The 15,750-nt window shown below is 37.6% G+C and overlaps 1 protein-coding gene across 3 annotated transcripts in view; it reads right to left on the bottom strand.

The window, feature by feature from the left end:
* Positions 1-15,750, bottom strand: part of Lama2 (laminin subunit alpha 2) — a 563,701-nt gene that overhangs the window by 294,291 nt on the left and 253,660 nt on the right. For all 3 annotated transcript variants that reach the window (XM_033763224.1, XM_033763225.1, XM_033763226.1), the window contains 2 exons: positions 14,441-14,581; positions 11,858-12,031 (listed from right to left, as the gene is read on the bottom strand). In XM_033763224.1, the coding sequence (XP_033619115.1) occupies positions 11,858-12,031; positions 14,441-14,581 (315 nt within the window). The remainder of the gene's footprint in view (positions 1-11,857; positions 12,032-14,440; positions 14,582-15,750) is intronic.

The following is a 15,750-nucleotide window of genomic DNA, read 5'->3' as shown; positions in this document are numbered from 1 at the left end:
ACAAAAAAAAAAAAAAAAAAAAAAAAAAAAAGCCCATTATCAAATGATGAAATAAATTTCATCCCAGAGATGCAAGGATGGTTCAACATACATGAGTCTATAAATATAATATATCACATAAACAGAAGCAAGGCCAAAAGACACATGATCATATCAGTAGATGCAGAAAAGGCTTTTAATACTATCCAATACTCCTTCATGATAAAAACTCTGAAGAAAACAGGTGTGGAAGAACCATACATGGATATGATAAAGGCTATTTATGATAAACCAATATCCAGCATCATAATAAATGGGGAAAAACTAAAAGAATTCCTCCTAAAATCAGGAACCAGATAAGGATATCCACTATCACCTCTGCAGTTCAACATAGTACTTGAAACGTTAGCCAGAGCAATTAAGCAAGAGAAAGAAAGAAAAAGGGCTATCTATCGGAAAGGAAGACCTCAAATTATCACTATTTGAGGATCACATGATGCTCTACATAGAAGATCCAAGGAACTCCACCCAAACACTCTTAGAATTAATAACCAATTTTAGCAAAGAAACAGGATAGATCAATATATAAAAGTCATTAGCATTTGTGTATACCATCAATGAGTGGGACGAGAAGGCAATTATGAAAACAATACCATTCAGAGTCACTTCAAGAAAAATGAAATATCTAGGAGTTAACCTATCAAAAGAAGTGAAAAACCTCTACAAAGAAAACTAGAGTACTCTGAAGAAGGAATTTGAAAAGAACACCAGAAACTAGAAAGATGCTCCTGGATAGGCAGAAATAATATTGTCAAAATGGCCATACATCTAAAATGTGTTATACACATTCAATGCAGTCCCAATCAAAATATCAAAAGCATTCTTTACAGATCTAGATTTAGAGAAAAAAATCCTAAAATTCATATGGAACAGGGGAGAAGAAAAAATATGAGAAAAGGAAAAAAATGGAAACAAAGTCTTTGTAAATATGGGAGGTTGGAGGGGGTGAAGGGACGGCAAGGGTATGGGGAAAAATGAGAACAAAGATCTTTAATGTAAAGGCACAAGATCCCAATGATGAATGTATTGTATACTTAAAAAGTACCAATAAACTCTATAAAAATTAATATAGAACAAGAATAGTGAAATAGCAGAGCAAATAATAAGAGCAAAGCTGGTGGCATAGAAATACCAGGCTTCAAGGTACATTACTATGGTGATAAGCACAGCATGATATTGGAACAAAACAGACATGTGGATCAGTGGAATAGAACTGAGGATACAGCAAACTCTCCAGACACACATGTTCAAATATATGATCTTTGAAATAGGGCCCCAAACCATATGTTGGTAGAAAGATAGCATATTCAACCAGCAGTGTTGGTAAAACTGATTATCTATTTGTAGAAAAATGAAACTGAACCCTTATCTCTCACCATATACTAAATTAAAATGAAAATGGATCAAAGACCTAACATTAAAACAGAAACAAACCACCTAGAAGATAGAATAGATAAAACACTTGAAGACACAGGAATCAGAAAGGATTTTCTAAGCAGAACCTCAATCACACAAGGAATAGCAGCAAGAATCAACAAGTGGGATTGTATCAGACTAAAATGTTCCTGCACAGCAGCAAAATAATCAATCAGTAGAGTGAAGAGATAACCTACAGAATGGGAAAAAATTTGCACAGAGGACTAATATCCAGAATATATAAAGAACTCAAAACATTACACCACATAAAATTAAAGACCCAGACAATAAATGGGAAAAAGAAATGGACACTCACAGAGGAAGAAATACAAATGGCCAGCAAAGAATGAAAAACGTTTAGCACCTCTGATCATTAGAAAAATGTAAATTAAAACAACACTGAGATTCTACCTTACTCCAGAGAGAATGGCAATTATTAGGAAACCAATAAAAATCCTGGCATGGCTGTGGTGAAAAAGGAACCATTGTATATTATTGGAAGGAATACAAACTAGCACAACCATTACGGAAATCAGTGTGGACATTTCTCAAAGAACTGAAATTAGAAATTCCATAAGAGCTAGCGATCCCCCTGCTAGGTGTCTTCCCCAGAGAGCTTAAATCATTGTACTACAGCGATACTGGATACCAATGTTGATAGCAACACAATTGGTAGTAACTGAATCCTGGGAGCAGCCTGTGTATCCATCAACAGATGATTGGATAAATGAAAGGAGGTGTCTGTACACAATGGGCTACACTCGGCTGTAAAGAATGACAGATTTGAGACATATGTAGGAAAATGGATGCACCTGGAAAACATGATGCGGAGTGAAAGTAACCAGACACACAAGCTCAACTACCGTATGGCTTCTCTCAGGAGAGTGAGGCAAAGAACAAACAAAGAGAATGATCAAGGATGGGACAAGGGGACAGATCTCGTCCAGCTGGGAAGTGGTCCCAGGGAACAGGAGAGGAGCACGGAGGAGCGGATGGGGAAATGAGCGGAATAAGGATGTGCCACGTACAGGGTCCTAATAACTACTGTCAAGGCGAACGTTATAATCCATAGCACGAGCTAAGACAAATAATATCAACAAGTTTGAACCAGATGATAGGGCGACCAGAGGAGGGTGGCGCAGGGAGAGACCAGGAAGGGACTAGAAAAAGCAGCTGCGATAGGTACGTGCAACCACGGCCCAAGATGACTGTAAACTGCAGGAGATAGAAACCTGTACTAATAAAAATAAACAAAACTTTAAAAAATGAATAAGGAGAAAGAGGAGAAGGAGGTAAAAGGGAAGGTAATGGAGGGATGGACACGATCAAAATACATTATACACATTCATGAAAATACTGCAATGAAACGCCATCTTTTGTAAAATCAATAGTTAACAGAAAACTAAAGGTAAGTGGTAATCATAACCTTTGCTTAGCATACACTATTGTCTTTCCAGTTTCCCTTTCCAGTCATTTAAAAAATCTACCCTGAATCACTGCGTATTGTTATGCCAAGAAATTATTTTCTAATTTATTTATAGTTTTATGGGGTTTGCATGGATATACCATATTTCATGTAACCAGTTTCTCACTGATGGACATTTTCATGGCTAACACATTTCTGGAACAAATCATTTTGTGTGTGTGTGTGTGTGTGTGATTTCACACATTTACATATACACTTGTAGGCTAAGTTCCCAGAAGGAAAGTACAGAAGAACACGTGCATTTCTAACTTTGGTGACAATTTCTAAATTGCTTTTCTTGGATTACATCAGTGAATGTCCCAACTATCAATTTGTGAGGATCTTTATCTCTTTCTTCAGTAACAGAGTATGTTGTCTGTTTTGTTGTCTTCCTGTATGAAGTATGGTAACTTCTCAGCGCAGTAATCATACGAGACACACTGAACTTTGTTTCATATATTTAGGAGGCTTATTGTTTCCTTTCCCATAAACTGTTCATTCATATCTGCTGTCCATGTTTTATCTGTTGGCCTTGCTCTTATCAGTTGCTATGAATTTTTCAGAGAACAGGGAGATTTGCAAAATAAAATATGTGTGATGATATATAAACAGAAATGAAAATTATGGGATTTTAAATAGAATTAACATTTTAGTATGGATACCATTACAAATTACCAGAGTCTCGGTAATAGTTTAAATAGTAAGAATTCATTGCCACAACAGTTCTGGAGGTTGTAGGGTGAAATTGAGGTATTACCAGGAAAAAAATGAGTGCGTGTGTGTGTGTGTGTGTGTGTGTGTACGCGCATGTGTGTGAGTCCCAAATTTCCTCTTTCTATAAGGACACCAGGCATACTGGGGGTACTGTGGTGAAGTTCAACATGCTCATTTTCTCTTGGCAAAGTATGGCCATAGAATTTTGATAACAACACGAAATTCCTCTCATCAGTTGCTGGTGGGCAGAAAACTCCAGTACCATTTGCTGCAGGACTTCAGCGAAGTAGGGACTGGGGATGGTTGGATACTCATGTCATTTCCTTGGAAAGACAAAGTAATGCCTCTTAGCTCTTACGTTTTATACATGTTTTGTACCATCAAAATAAAGAGAAAAATGCTCTGAGAACATTGTAAATGCTGGCTAACTTATATATTATGTATGTATTTCACTTTACTGTAAAGTTGCCATTTAAGTGATATAATCCCTTTAATTGTTAAAATTAACTCTCTGTCCATTTTATGTGTAATAATATCTTATTTTTATTGCCATGAAGTGCTATGTCAGACAGCAATAAATAGGCAGGGGACAAAGTATTCTTTAACACATTTCTTTTATGATAGGAGATTATTTCCAATATAAATTATGCACCATCTCATACAACTACAGAAATTCATAAAGCAATTCTCATTTACAGAACAGCTTCTGTGTGCTAAGGATGTTTGTGAGGGTTTTCTATGACCCCAACGGGGTGCTAGACCTCTCATTTTGCAGATAATGAAAGTCTAGCTCAACTGCGCTAAGGGATGTGTCTGAGATCACAAAGCTAATGAAGCAGAGATCCAGCATTTGAATCAGATCCGTGAAAGGCATAAAGAACAAAACACTGATCAAATTCAACCCCAAATATAAGAGAACCAGGTCATCCTCTTACATAAACATGAGCTTTCAGTGACTTCTCACACAAGTGCTGAAAAAGAATTGCTGGTCTGATATCCAACTCTCTGCAGGGTTGGTACTTTAAAAGGGCTGTTGTAAGGGACTGGGGATTTATCTCAGTATTATTGCACCTGCCCCAAAAGTGCAAGGTCCCGAGATCGATCCCTGGTACCGGGAAAAAAAACAAAAGGGCTGTTGTACTGAATCTGTTCCAGTAATGTGCCCCCGGCTCCTTGCTGGCTGTCCTCTCTGGATCTTCTTGTGTCTTCTCCCTGTATGTCCCTGTGTTCTTGACTTTCGTGCATCACCGGGGCTCATGCACCCACTCTACATTGCTCTCCCACTACCAACACTGAAAAAGCAACGATCAAAAGTAAAAACAAAAGAACTAGTATGGAAAGAACATTCCTACCACGATGGGTTCTGAAGTGCTATAACACGGCCCACCAAACCAAAATCAGTGAGTCTGGTCTACTGCGTGTGACAAAAGACAACAAGTTGAGGTTTGTCCCACAGGGTATCTGGCAGTCAAGTATGTCAGATCCAGCAACCTACTGCCTCTCAATAGTTTTCCACCGAGCTGCACCCAGAAGATGTGGGTAAAATTTATTAAAAACAAAACACAAAAATGTAGGTTTACATGAACAGTTGTCTGAAACATCATGTTGATGCTGGTTTTGCCGTCTTTAATTTTGAAATACGGAGTGGTAGAGGTAAAAAAAAAAGCCTTTTTTTAATGTTCATGTTATAGTGAAGTCTGTTTCTGGTCTTTAGAGAGAAAATTTTATACAAGTAACACTTGAAGTTCTGGTTTAAGTTTGGGTTTATTATTTATTCAATAAACATTGTGTCTGACCCTACGGCTAAAGAGAGGACTGGCCAGAGGTCTCATACCAGCTAGTACCAGTGGAAAAAAAAAATTAGCATTACTCTTTTTGACACTCTCAATTGTTTTTATAGGGGCAAATTTCCATCTGATATGATTTTCATTTTGCCTGAAGAATTTTCTTCATTTCTTCTAATATAGATCTATCGGTGATGAATTCTCCTTGCTTGTATTTCTCTGAAAAAGTCTGTTTCTTCTTTATTTTTCACAGATATTTCAGCCTGGTAAAAAAATTCTATACTAATAGTATTTATTTTACATTGTTTCTTTTTGTTCTCAAAACTTTAAAATGTGTCTGTATTGCATAGTCTTGGTGCATTCGGGCTGCTATAACAAAATTCCATACACCGGGTAATTTCCAAACAAGAGAAATGTTTTGTTCATACTTCCACAGCCTAGGAGAGCCAAAACCAAGGCACCAGGTGACTTAATGTCTGATAACAGCTTCCAAGATGGTGCCATTTTGCCGAGTCCTTCCTTCGCCAGAAGGGTAAAGCAGCTGCTTTCAACCTCTTTTATAAAGTCATTGATCCCATTCATGAGAGTATGACTTGAATCACTTCCAAAAAGGTCCCACTTGGTATTTACGCTCGCTTTAGGTGTTAGATTCTAATGTATGAATTTGGGGGAAGAGACACCAATACTCAGATCACAGCACACAGTGTCTGATAAGAAGCTTCTGTGTTTTTTTATCCTTGTCTCTTTCTGTGTGTTGCATTATTTTCACCACTCTGGCTACTTTTTTTACTTTTTTCTACCTTTTCTTTTGATAATTTGATTCTGATATATCCTGAAAAGCTGTTGTCATTTTGGGGTCTATTTCCATTGATTGATTTTCTTCCTAATGAAGGTTCATATGTTGTAATAGACATGGTGAATTTTACCTTGTTGTGTCCTGAATTTTGTTGTACTTGATTTCTCTCTGGCACGCAGATAATGTATCTGGGAAGACTTCCTTTAGAATTAGATTTCTTTTTAGGCTTACCTGTAAGATTTCTTAGCATAAATCAAAAGCCTGTGGACTGATTCAGTTCTCTACTAAAATAATACCCCTGAGTACATTACTTGATATCCTCTCCTCTGTGAAGGTCTTCCATTTTGGATCAGGGAAAATGAACTATTTCCACCTCTTGGTATTCTTTTGATAAATACATGTTAGTGATTCTTCCATCTGCCTTAGGTAGTTTTCTCTCATGCATTTGCAACTTGGTACTCAAATTTATCTTTGCAGATGAGTGCAGCTGCCATGCTCCCCACCCCTATCTTGTGAAGCTCCTTCCCCCGCTGCCTTCTGCCCCACAAACTCTAGCTGCCTTGGGCTCCATGAACACTAACGTCTGTCTTTCCATTTGGCAAGACTATACTCTGTTTATGTTTCCTCCAGATGTGCTTCACCCTGGGCACCCCCAGGTAATAACCTGGCCAGTTAAACACCTGGCCTCATTTGCTCCTCTTTTCTCAGGGATGATAGTCTTGAGCTGCCCAGGGTCCAGTATATAAAAACTGTAGTTTCTCATATTTTCCCTCAAGTTTCTTTGCAACTTAAGGAACACTGGTGAATCTCCATCCCACAAATCACAGTCAGATGCAGAAATCCTAATGTATTGTGTATTGTCTTTATAAAGCTTTTTTAGTACAATGTTTGAAATTTTAGGGGTTTTTTTCAGCTAAATCTATTTTTATGTATGAGACAAGAATACAACAAATACTGGTACTTTTTTCCTTGTAGATCATCAGTGGTAAAAGAACCAATTATTAAAAGAACCAACAGGATTTCCTGTTGTCCTTGATATGCAATTTTATTATTAATCAAAGATCCATACACACACACACACACACACACACACACACACACACCCCACATGATTTACAGGCTAGTTTGGTTAAACAGTTGACAAGGCTGTTTAAGCAGAAATTCACAAGTAAGCGGAGTACCTTGGGTGACATATGTCCCCTATAGCCATCGTCTTCTTCGTCCTAACCAGTAAGCTCCTACCAGTGCAGTCCTACATTATGTTAAATTTTTGCCCGTAATATCCAAACCAACTCATACTAAAATTACTGCTAAGTAAAACTCTTTCTTCTTCCCACTAAAGTGTTATTAAACTGAATGGTCCCCTACCTAGCCCTTGTTCAGTTGGCCACTTGTAAAACACTGTCTGTGTGTGTTGTATTTCATTATGAAACAGTGGAAACAGAAGAACATATGCATGAGAAGGCTCATTTACATAATATATATGAGTTAATGATTTACACACTTATTTTTAAAGATATGAAGATAACGTTATGACAAGGTTTATGGAAGTCTAAGGCCTAACCATGTGTGAACTTGAGTCCTCCTACATGGGTTAACTTTGCACAATGGATTCTACAATATAAACTATAACCAATGAATGATTCCTTGGTTTCATTGTATGTTTTAACACTTATTTTCTCATTTATACTTCACAATTCATTTGCTTTACTCTAAGAATAAAACGTTCTCCTTGGTCCTACTCCAATTCTGAAATTATTCTTGATGATTTGATTTATGGAATAAAAAAAAATTACAGTTTATTTGCCATATTTACTTTTATGACTATTCTTTTCTCTACATACATATGTGATTTTTAGATTAATCCATTTAATCTAAGATTTCAATGAGAGAGTTATGGATGTGGAATTATGAATGTTACTAGAATAGTTTTGAGGAAGATGGAGCAAGAAAGTCACAAAAACAAATTATGCTACTAAAAAAGTAAATCATGCTTAAATTAAGACAAAACAAGATTAAAGTCATCACTCAACTCACACATAAGCCCCAAATCAAAGACTGAGGACATACTCAAACAACTTTTAAATTTTTGCTTGTCTGTGTTAAGATGTGGCATCAATCGCAGAATATTTCTTAGGCTCTGCTTAGGTGATAAGAATTACATCCCGTCCTGTAAATCTCAGACATCAATGTCTTCCTTCAAACCCACAGTCATAATCTGGGCTCTGTGAAGTAGCACCAGAAGTCCAGCAAGTACAACAAAAGAGTCTGTCAGGAGGCCGTCTAGAAGCCAGGTGCCATATGTCAGCAGACTCTCCAAATGCTCGTCTTAATCTAGGTTCTCAATATTGTTGGCAGCTACATGAAACAGTTTAAAAGTTTCACTCTGCTAGCCGTGGAAAGTCAGCAGAACATTGTAGAAAATAAGAATTATTTTGCGAAGAAGAAATCACAGCGGATTAATTCAACAGTGTTCAGAGAGAGACTTTCAAATGTTACTGGTAACGTGCAAAACCGAAGCAGACAAAGCCAAGCCAGATTCTCCAAGTTGATGTTTACCGATGCACAGAATTGCTTCTGGAAGCTCTAAGAATGATTTCAGACCACTAGGGTAACCTTAAGTAAATGACTGCTCCAGTGCTCCTGGATCATTTAGTTCACTAAAGCAGTAAACTATCGCAAGCCTGAAGTTCCTAAACTGTTTCTGAATAACTGCAGCCTGTAGCAAGCCAGCAGGATTCTTTGTCCTCTATCTTTTCCCTTTCCTGCCTGGTTTCATGCCTACCCAAATGCCCTAAAAAACTAGCATTCACATTTGCCAAACATTTGAACATACAATTCTGCCTAATTTAGCCCAGTTAGTGCTCGAGTTCTTACTATTAGACTACATATAACAAAGTGGGCACATTCCATGAAAACAAACTGCCAATGGTGCCAACATCTGCAATTATATGAAAAAAAAATTCATGGTTACTACTGCAGAGTAGAGCCCCTAGGAATTTTCTGATGGGCAGCATAAAAACACGCTATGTCCTCCTGGCCTTCATCTACTATCCACACACACTCTTACAATCACTCACTTCTACCTCATTATCCCATGCAGCAAAAATATTAAAAATGGTTCACAGGATAACAAGTACTCTTTATGCAAGTGATTTGCATCTTTGAGTTTGATTACAGTCAGGCAGGCTTCTGCGTTAGCAGAGCATGTCAGGGCTGGAAGCACCTTCACTATGTGGGGTTAGGTTGGTCAGAAAGGAAGAGGGGAGAACAGCATGTCTCTTAGCATCTCTCCGCTCTGCCGCAAGCAGACTTCTAACCCAGCAATGGGGAAAATGTCTGCAAATTAGTTGTGCAAATACTGAGGAAAAGCTAATAACTCCCCACACATATTTTTAACTTAGGAATTAGCACTAAAAATGTAACGACGGCTTTTGTACCCTCAACCCCTGCTCGTGGATATCAGTGAAATTCAGTATTTTCAAGCAGATGCACTGGTATGCTGATCAAATATGTCTGTCAGATTCTGGCAGTGGCTCTGACTCGAAGAGCAATTACTGGTGAAGACTTTAGCCTCAACTATTTAGAAAAGTGGCTTTATTGAATATACAAACAAGGCCCTGCAATTTTCCATTTCCTTAGCAAGATATTAAATCCACCAAGCTAAGTGTGTCCTCATGACTATAATTTACATGATGTGACATGACAGTTAAGATGTACTGGAGTAATTTCTGAGAGCTTGCAGTATTATTGTAGTATCAAAAATTTATGTGGTTCACTTATTAAGGCAAATTGTCTCATTCATATTGAGACGTCTGACAGTAAACCACCCAGGGCTTCCCCATTACATTAAAAAATATCTTCCTCACTCAAATGCTTTGCACACCTTGTTGCCGTGGTTTTGCTCGCCAAATGGAAACTGGAGCAAGGAATGCATGGCTTTTTGATGTGAAAAATGATCTGCAGCAGAATCTGGAGCACTTTCTTGTGGATGGTTATCAGACACAGTTCAGATCGGATGAGGGAAGTTATCTTGGGGAAAATACAGTTTGTCCACATTCTTGGCTCTGATGCTATTGAATATCTCATTTGTTTGCCTTCCTTCTGTTGCTTTGATTTTCAGCCAACAGAAAGAAAAAGCAAATGACCAAAGAGGAAATGATGGAAAATATGGCGATTTTTATTATTATTTATCTCCAAATAAATTTTACCATTGCATAAAAAATAAAATTTCTGAAACTCAGCTACTTTTGACCCAAGTCTCTTGGAACTCTTCTGAGGAGTAAAATAAAATTAAAAACCTGACCGTTTAATTTTAGGGTTTTTCTTGGCAATTTTAAGCAGGAGAAATTCAAGCCATATGTTCTATTTTATTCTTGTTGGGAATATAGGAGGTTCCTAAATAGGATAGGATAAAATGATGTCTTGTAAAGGGCCTTGCAAATAAAAGTTTAATTAGATTTTTATTGCAGCTATTGAATTTTATGCAACATATGCTGTCTCTTTCAAAATACATGTTCAATGAAGACCTGTTTTGTTCATTTACACATTTTAGTAATAGCATTGAGAAGCCTGTTAAAAATAAGAACCTCCCCACGAGTTAAAATTTTTCAACCAATTAAAGCTACCAGTTCCTATTTACTGAGAATATGAGACACAGTACTAAGTTTTTCTATTTCAATGCTTAAATGCAAGAACCAATAATCATGAATGCATTTTATTTGTTTAATCAATGAGGATTACTTCAAAAATAATGTTTTATTCTGGATTTAATGAGCATCAACTCACTAAGAAATGTTTTTTCACGGGAGCTTCTGTTGTAACAAGGTTATTTTAACTATCAACCAATGCCCAACAAGCAAGTACTTACAGAATTAAAACAATGAAGTAGTTTCCGGCCAATGATTAGGAAAAGTAAAATTCTAAATGCCAAGGTAGCTATCTAGAGAGAGATAACCCAGAACAGGAAAAAACAAAAACAGAAACAGCCTGCCTTTCTGAAGCTAGTACATTTGTTTGTCTGTATATATTTTTGTGCACATGTGAGCACGCTTTACAGCAAGCACTCACAGCCAGGACGGTTCTCCATCTGAGCTGTAGGAAATATGTTGTTTACACAGCCTCATGGCAGGCCTAAAGTAGTTAGATAATAAATTTCTTTTCTAATTAACATTCATACCAGGTAGAAGAAAAGGTAGCGCTGTTGCATATCACTCTTGAAATGAAATAGAAACAGATGAGAAAGATTTCAGTAATATTTCATCATGAACCACTTCATAAAACAGCTATTTTCAAACAGATGCCATTTTCCCAATATCTACAACATCGTCTACAAAATACCTCAGTGTTTCCATCCGTCCGTCCATCCACCCACCCACCCATGCTTCCTTCCTTCCTTAGATCCATTTAAAAAGCTTAAATAGAACTTCAATTATATTAAAAACTGGAGTTTGTGGCATATTAATGTTGCTTGTGTGACGTGGCGTGGGAGAACACTCCAACTTGAAGTGACTCAGTTGGTCCTTAGATCCAACACAGTGAGTGTAATCTGTCGTCTTTCTTTAAAGAAATGCCAAGTGAAACGTACTCTCGTCAGCTGTCAGTGCAAGCACAGCAGCAGAAGTGTGCGCCATACAGACTTACTTTGTTTCCCAAATATGGGGCTGGTGCGCTCCAGTAGTAGCTGTCTGGCAAGGCTCGCCGGGCCTCCACGGTGCTGATGCTGATCTGCTCAGGCGACCCAGAGCTGTCGTGGTGGGGGGCCACTCGGACACGGCCGGAGAGGTCAGTCAAATACCAGCCACTCATGTCTTGTATCTTACAGAAAACACACAACAGTCATTGAAATCCACCAGCCATTTTCTCTTTCATATTCCTTGTATTTTACAGATAAGACTATAAACACTTCAATATGAATATCATAAAACTGATGCACTCAGAGAGTCTCCTGTGGTTTGCTTCATTCTTCCTGATATTTCAGGGAGTTTGGATGGTGCTTACTGAACCTATATTTTTTTCAAACTTGCAATTCCAGGTACTGCTTTTTCTTTTGAAAACAAATTCATTCACAGTTACATAATAGCTGTAACAGTATACAATGCACCACATAGTTGGACTTTATGAGTTTTGTATTTTTTACCAGATGAAATTTCTTATTGCTTAAGAAAATAAAATATTTCAAAAGGGTTACACGTGTATTTTTAAAACAGGAGAAGAAAAAAAAACTATACAAGTTCATGAGAGCTGGCTTTTAATTTAGTATTTCTTCCCCTCCAAATTTTTAAAATTTTTATTTTGAGAATTAAGGATATTTGACTCCATCAATCTGTTGCTATGACAACACCTTGTAGTTGTGTGTGTACATCTTCCCATACACTTAGAAGTACTCTGGGAACTCATGGCCTAGATTTCTGGCCCAGAAAAGCAAGGAACCTTAAAGGAAAAATGATAGAGTATGTGATTTTCTTTTCCATTGTTTCCACCAGACACAGGCAGACAGCTACACTTTGAGTTTAAACACTGTTTACCGAGAATTCAGGCTCTTGGCTACCAACATGTTGGACTGCTTGGCGCTATAAGAGAAGGGGGCAATGGCTACAATGTCAGGATGAAATTTTACTTTTAAATCTCTTCAGATAGAGATTATTTGATTTTGCTTATTCCAGTTCTGTGAAATCGCTAAAACTGCTTTGGCCAGAGAGAAAAAATAGAGACCAGTTATAAACTCATTGGTTTGGAAAACAACAGGCAACAACTTCTCTCATTTTCCCTTTCCACCATCAACCTTCAGATGTTCTAAGGCAGTGGAATGCAGTGGACACTAAGCTTGAATGTCTGCAGTTCTGTCCCGTGGCTAGCTGCAAAACCTTGTTGTATCAATGGCACTGGTAGGAGGATGGGTGGGACAGTGTAGAAAATGAAGAAGTTCGGAACTAGACGATCATTTCTTGTTGATTCTACAAAGTCTGCTTTGACAATGATGCACTTGATAATGTGTACTCAAATTTAGACATGAGGGTATATCAAAAACTACTCATAACTTTCCAAACAACTGAATACAATACAGGAAGAAAATATTTAGTATTTGTATTTTAGATTAATCGGTTAGCCGATTAATGATAAAACAAAGAAGTGTTTGGGAGATAGTTTATTAAAATAGCATTTATTATAAAACAGGTCTGACCATCTCACCACTACTGCTTAAAAATCCATCAATAACTCTAACAAGACTATGAAGGTCCCATTTTCATCTAAATTCTCTTGTAGACAGAGACAAACTGCTGCCTGCAGGGAGATGCCGTGAAGCACGTGGAAGGCAGTAGAGGTGGACAGATGAGCGAGTTTATGTTAGAAGAAGACAAACCCGGTTACTGCTAAGTAGTTTTCAACCATGTCAAACCTGTGGCTTGCCTTTTTGTCTTCTAGTTTTTAATATTTTTTGAGTGCAAAGAATTTGTCTTGGGCTGCATAAAAATATATATATATATATATCGCAGTCAACACATACATAGGTATAACAAAACTCCCTTTATTTTTTGTATGATATTATAACATTAAAAGAGATGATTAAAAACATGGAAAGAAAAAGAAAGAACAAACAAAGGAAGAAAGATGATAAGAAAGTAAGAATGAAGGAAGAAAAGAGAAAGTGAGAGAGAAGGAGGGAGAGAAAATAGGTGGCAAGTTGTCTATGACTAGTTTAGGTAATAATTTTTAAAATTTTAAATTAACTAAAAGTGAAGGGATCATCCAAACTTATTGCCTTTTTTATTGCCACTTTTAATAGTGAGAAGGCCTAAAAAGCATTAAATAATAACAAAAAGCTGATGGATAATATGAACTGTATAGAATAATGACAAAGGAATTTTTCTAAATTGTATACAAGATATATAAACGAATAGAAAATATAATGTTTATGTTATAATGTCATGCTCTTTCTATCATATACTGTCTTCTGGGGATTAAAACAAATCCCACTATTGTTTCATGTACTCATTGTGGAGATTGAAAAGGGCAGTGTCTACTGATTCTAAGAGTTTGGTTACCAATGACAAAGCTTGAAATGAAGACACAGTGATAGTATATGAAGACAAGCCTATCAGCTTTTCTTCAAAAACTTAAGGAGCTCAATACAATATACTTTAAAAAATCTTACAAAGAACAAAGGCAGCAGCAAAGAAGAGCTATGGAGCAGCACAGGAGATTAAAGGGCAGGGCACTCCTTACATTGCCATAGGTCCAGTAGGCACTCTGACATCTGTTTGAAACTCCTGAACAGAAACACTCATCGCAGCCTTTTGGATTATCCTCTTGCAAATTGAAGAAGCCAGATTTGCAATGACTGCAGTCTCCTCCTTCAACATTCTCCTGTAAAGAAAGAGGGGCATTAGCAACAAGAAGAGAGGTAGAGAGGTGCGCTCTGTCTGGTTTAGATCTAAAATGGCCTCCAAATCCCCAATGGTCTGGAAGCTTAGAGCCGACTTGCTGCTGGGTGGTGGCGTCTGGTCTGAAGAGGCAGGTCACTGTGGATGTGACCCGGAAGGACTATTGCCCTTCCTGGCTCCTCCCTTTTTCTGCGAGCAGCTTTCCCTCCACCAGGCCATCTCTGCTGCTGCCATGCTGCCTCAGAGCCAGGAGAGCATGGACTGAAACCTCTACAAACTATGAGGCAGAATAAACCTTTCCTCCTTTAAACAGGAAGTGTTGGATAATATAAGGAAGAGACTAAAATACCTTCACAATTACGAGTTTCGTGTATGTCTGTGTAAGGAAAATGGTAACTGTACCTTCTTCATTTTACCTTCTCAATAAAGTATGATATTATTTTTAAACACTTGCTCATGAACTTGTTAAGCTGTCTACCCTTCCTAACCAAACTGAGGTGAAAGCTTATTTGATGTTAATCTACTGTACTCAGAGTTAGGATTTTGAGCTTCATGTATGGTAAGCATGTAGAGTCACTGTCATGATAAAATACAAGAATATGCTGGTCTGACTAGCATGAAGCCAGGTGAGTCCTTTGTTCCCTGTTACTGAGAAATTTCATCCTAAAACATATAACTTATGCTTACATTTCATTGGAATGATACCACTGTGAAACCTTTTTCATAATACAGATTAAAAATGCATGTACATGAGGCAAATGCTAATTTGACATACAGAGAAACTGAGGAAATACAGTATTTCTCTGATCAAACTAAGTAGGGAAGGAGGAAAGCTTTCCTTGGTTAACAGTTAACAGGGCTTCCTTGAACACACTGGTCCAGCCAGTCAGATAGAGATAAAATGGGGAAAATTTATTCCTGTTCACTGCCTGCTCTCCCGGCAATCTCTGTGACCCCAGCCTCAGCGCTCTGAGTGCGGTTTGCATGTAGACTCATCCAGCAAGAGCTGACTGCATAATGCACAACTGGGAAGGGTGTAATCTCCCAATTTAAAGTCTGGCTGATCTCCACCGACACTGCCAAGTGAATGCTCCCCGAGGTCCAGAAAACAGATTTTTGATGTCATCTAAAATGCATTTACTCCACATTTCC

This window comes from Fukomys damarensis, unplaced genomic scaffold, assembly GCF_012274545.1.
Source record: "Fukomys damarensis isolate Sample0158 unplaced genomic scaffold, DMR_v1.0_HiC HiC_scaffold_14, whole genome shotgun sequence".
Lineage (NCBI taxonomy): Eukaryota > Metazoa > Chordata > Mammalia > Rodentia > Bathyergidae > Fukomys > Fukomys damarensis.
The sequence above is the reverse complement of the archived record's forward strand: the minus strand, read 5'-3'. Positions and strand labels throughout refer to the sequence as shown.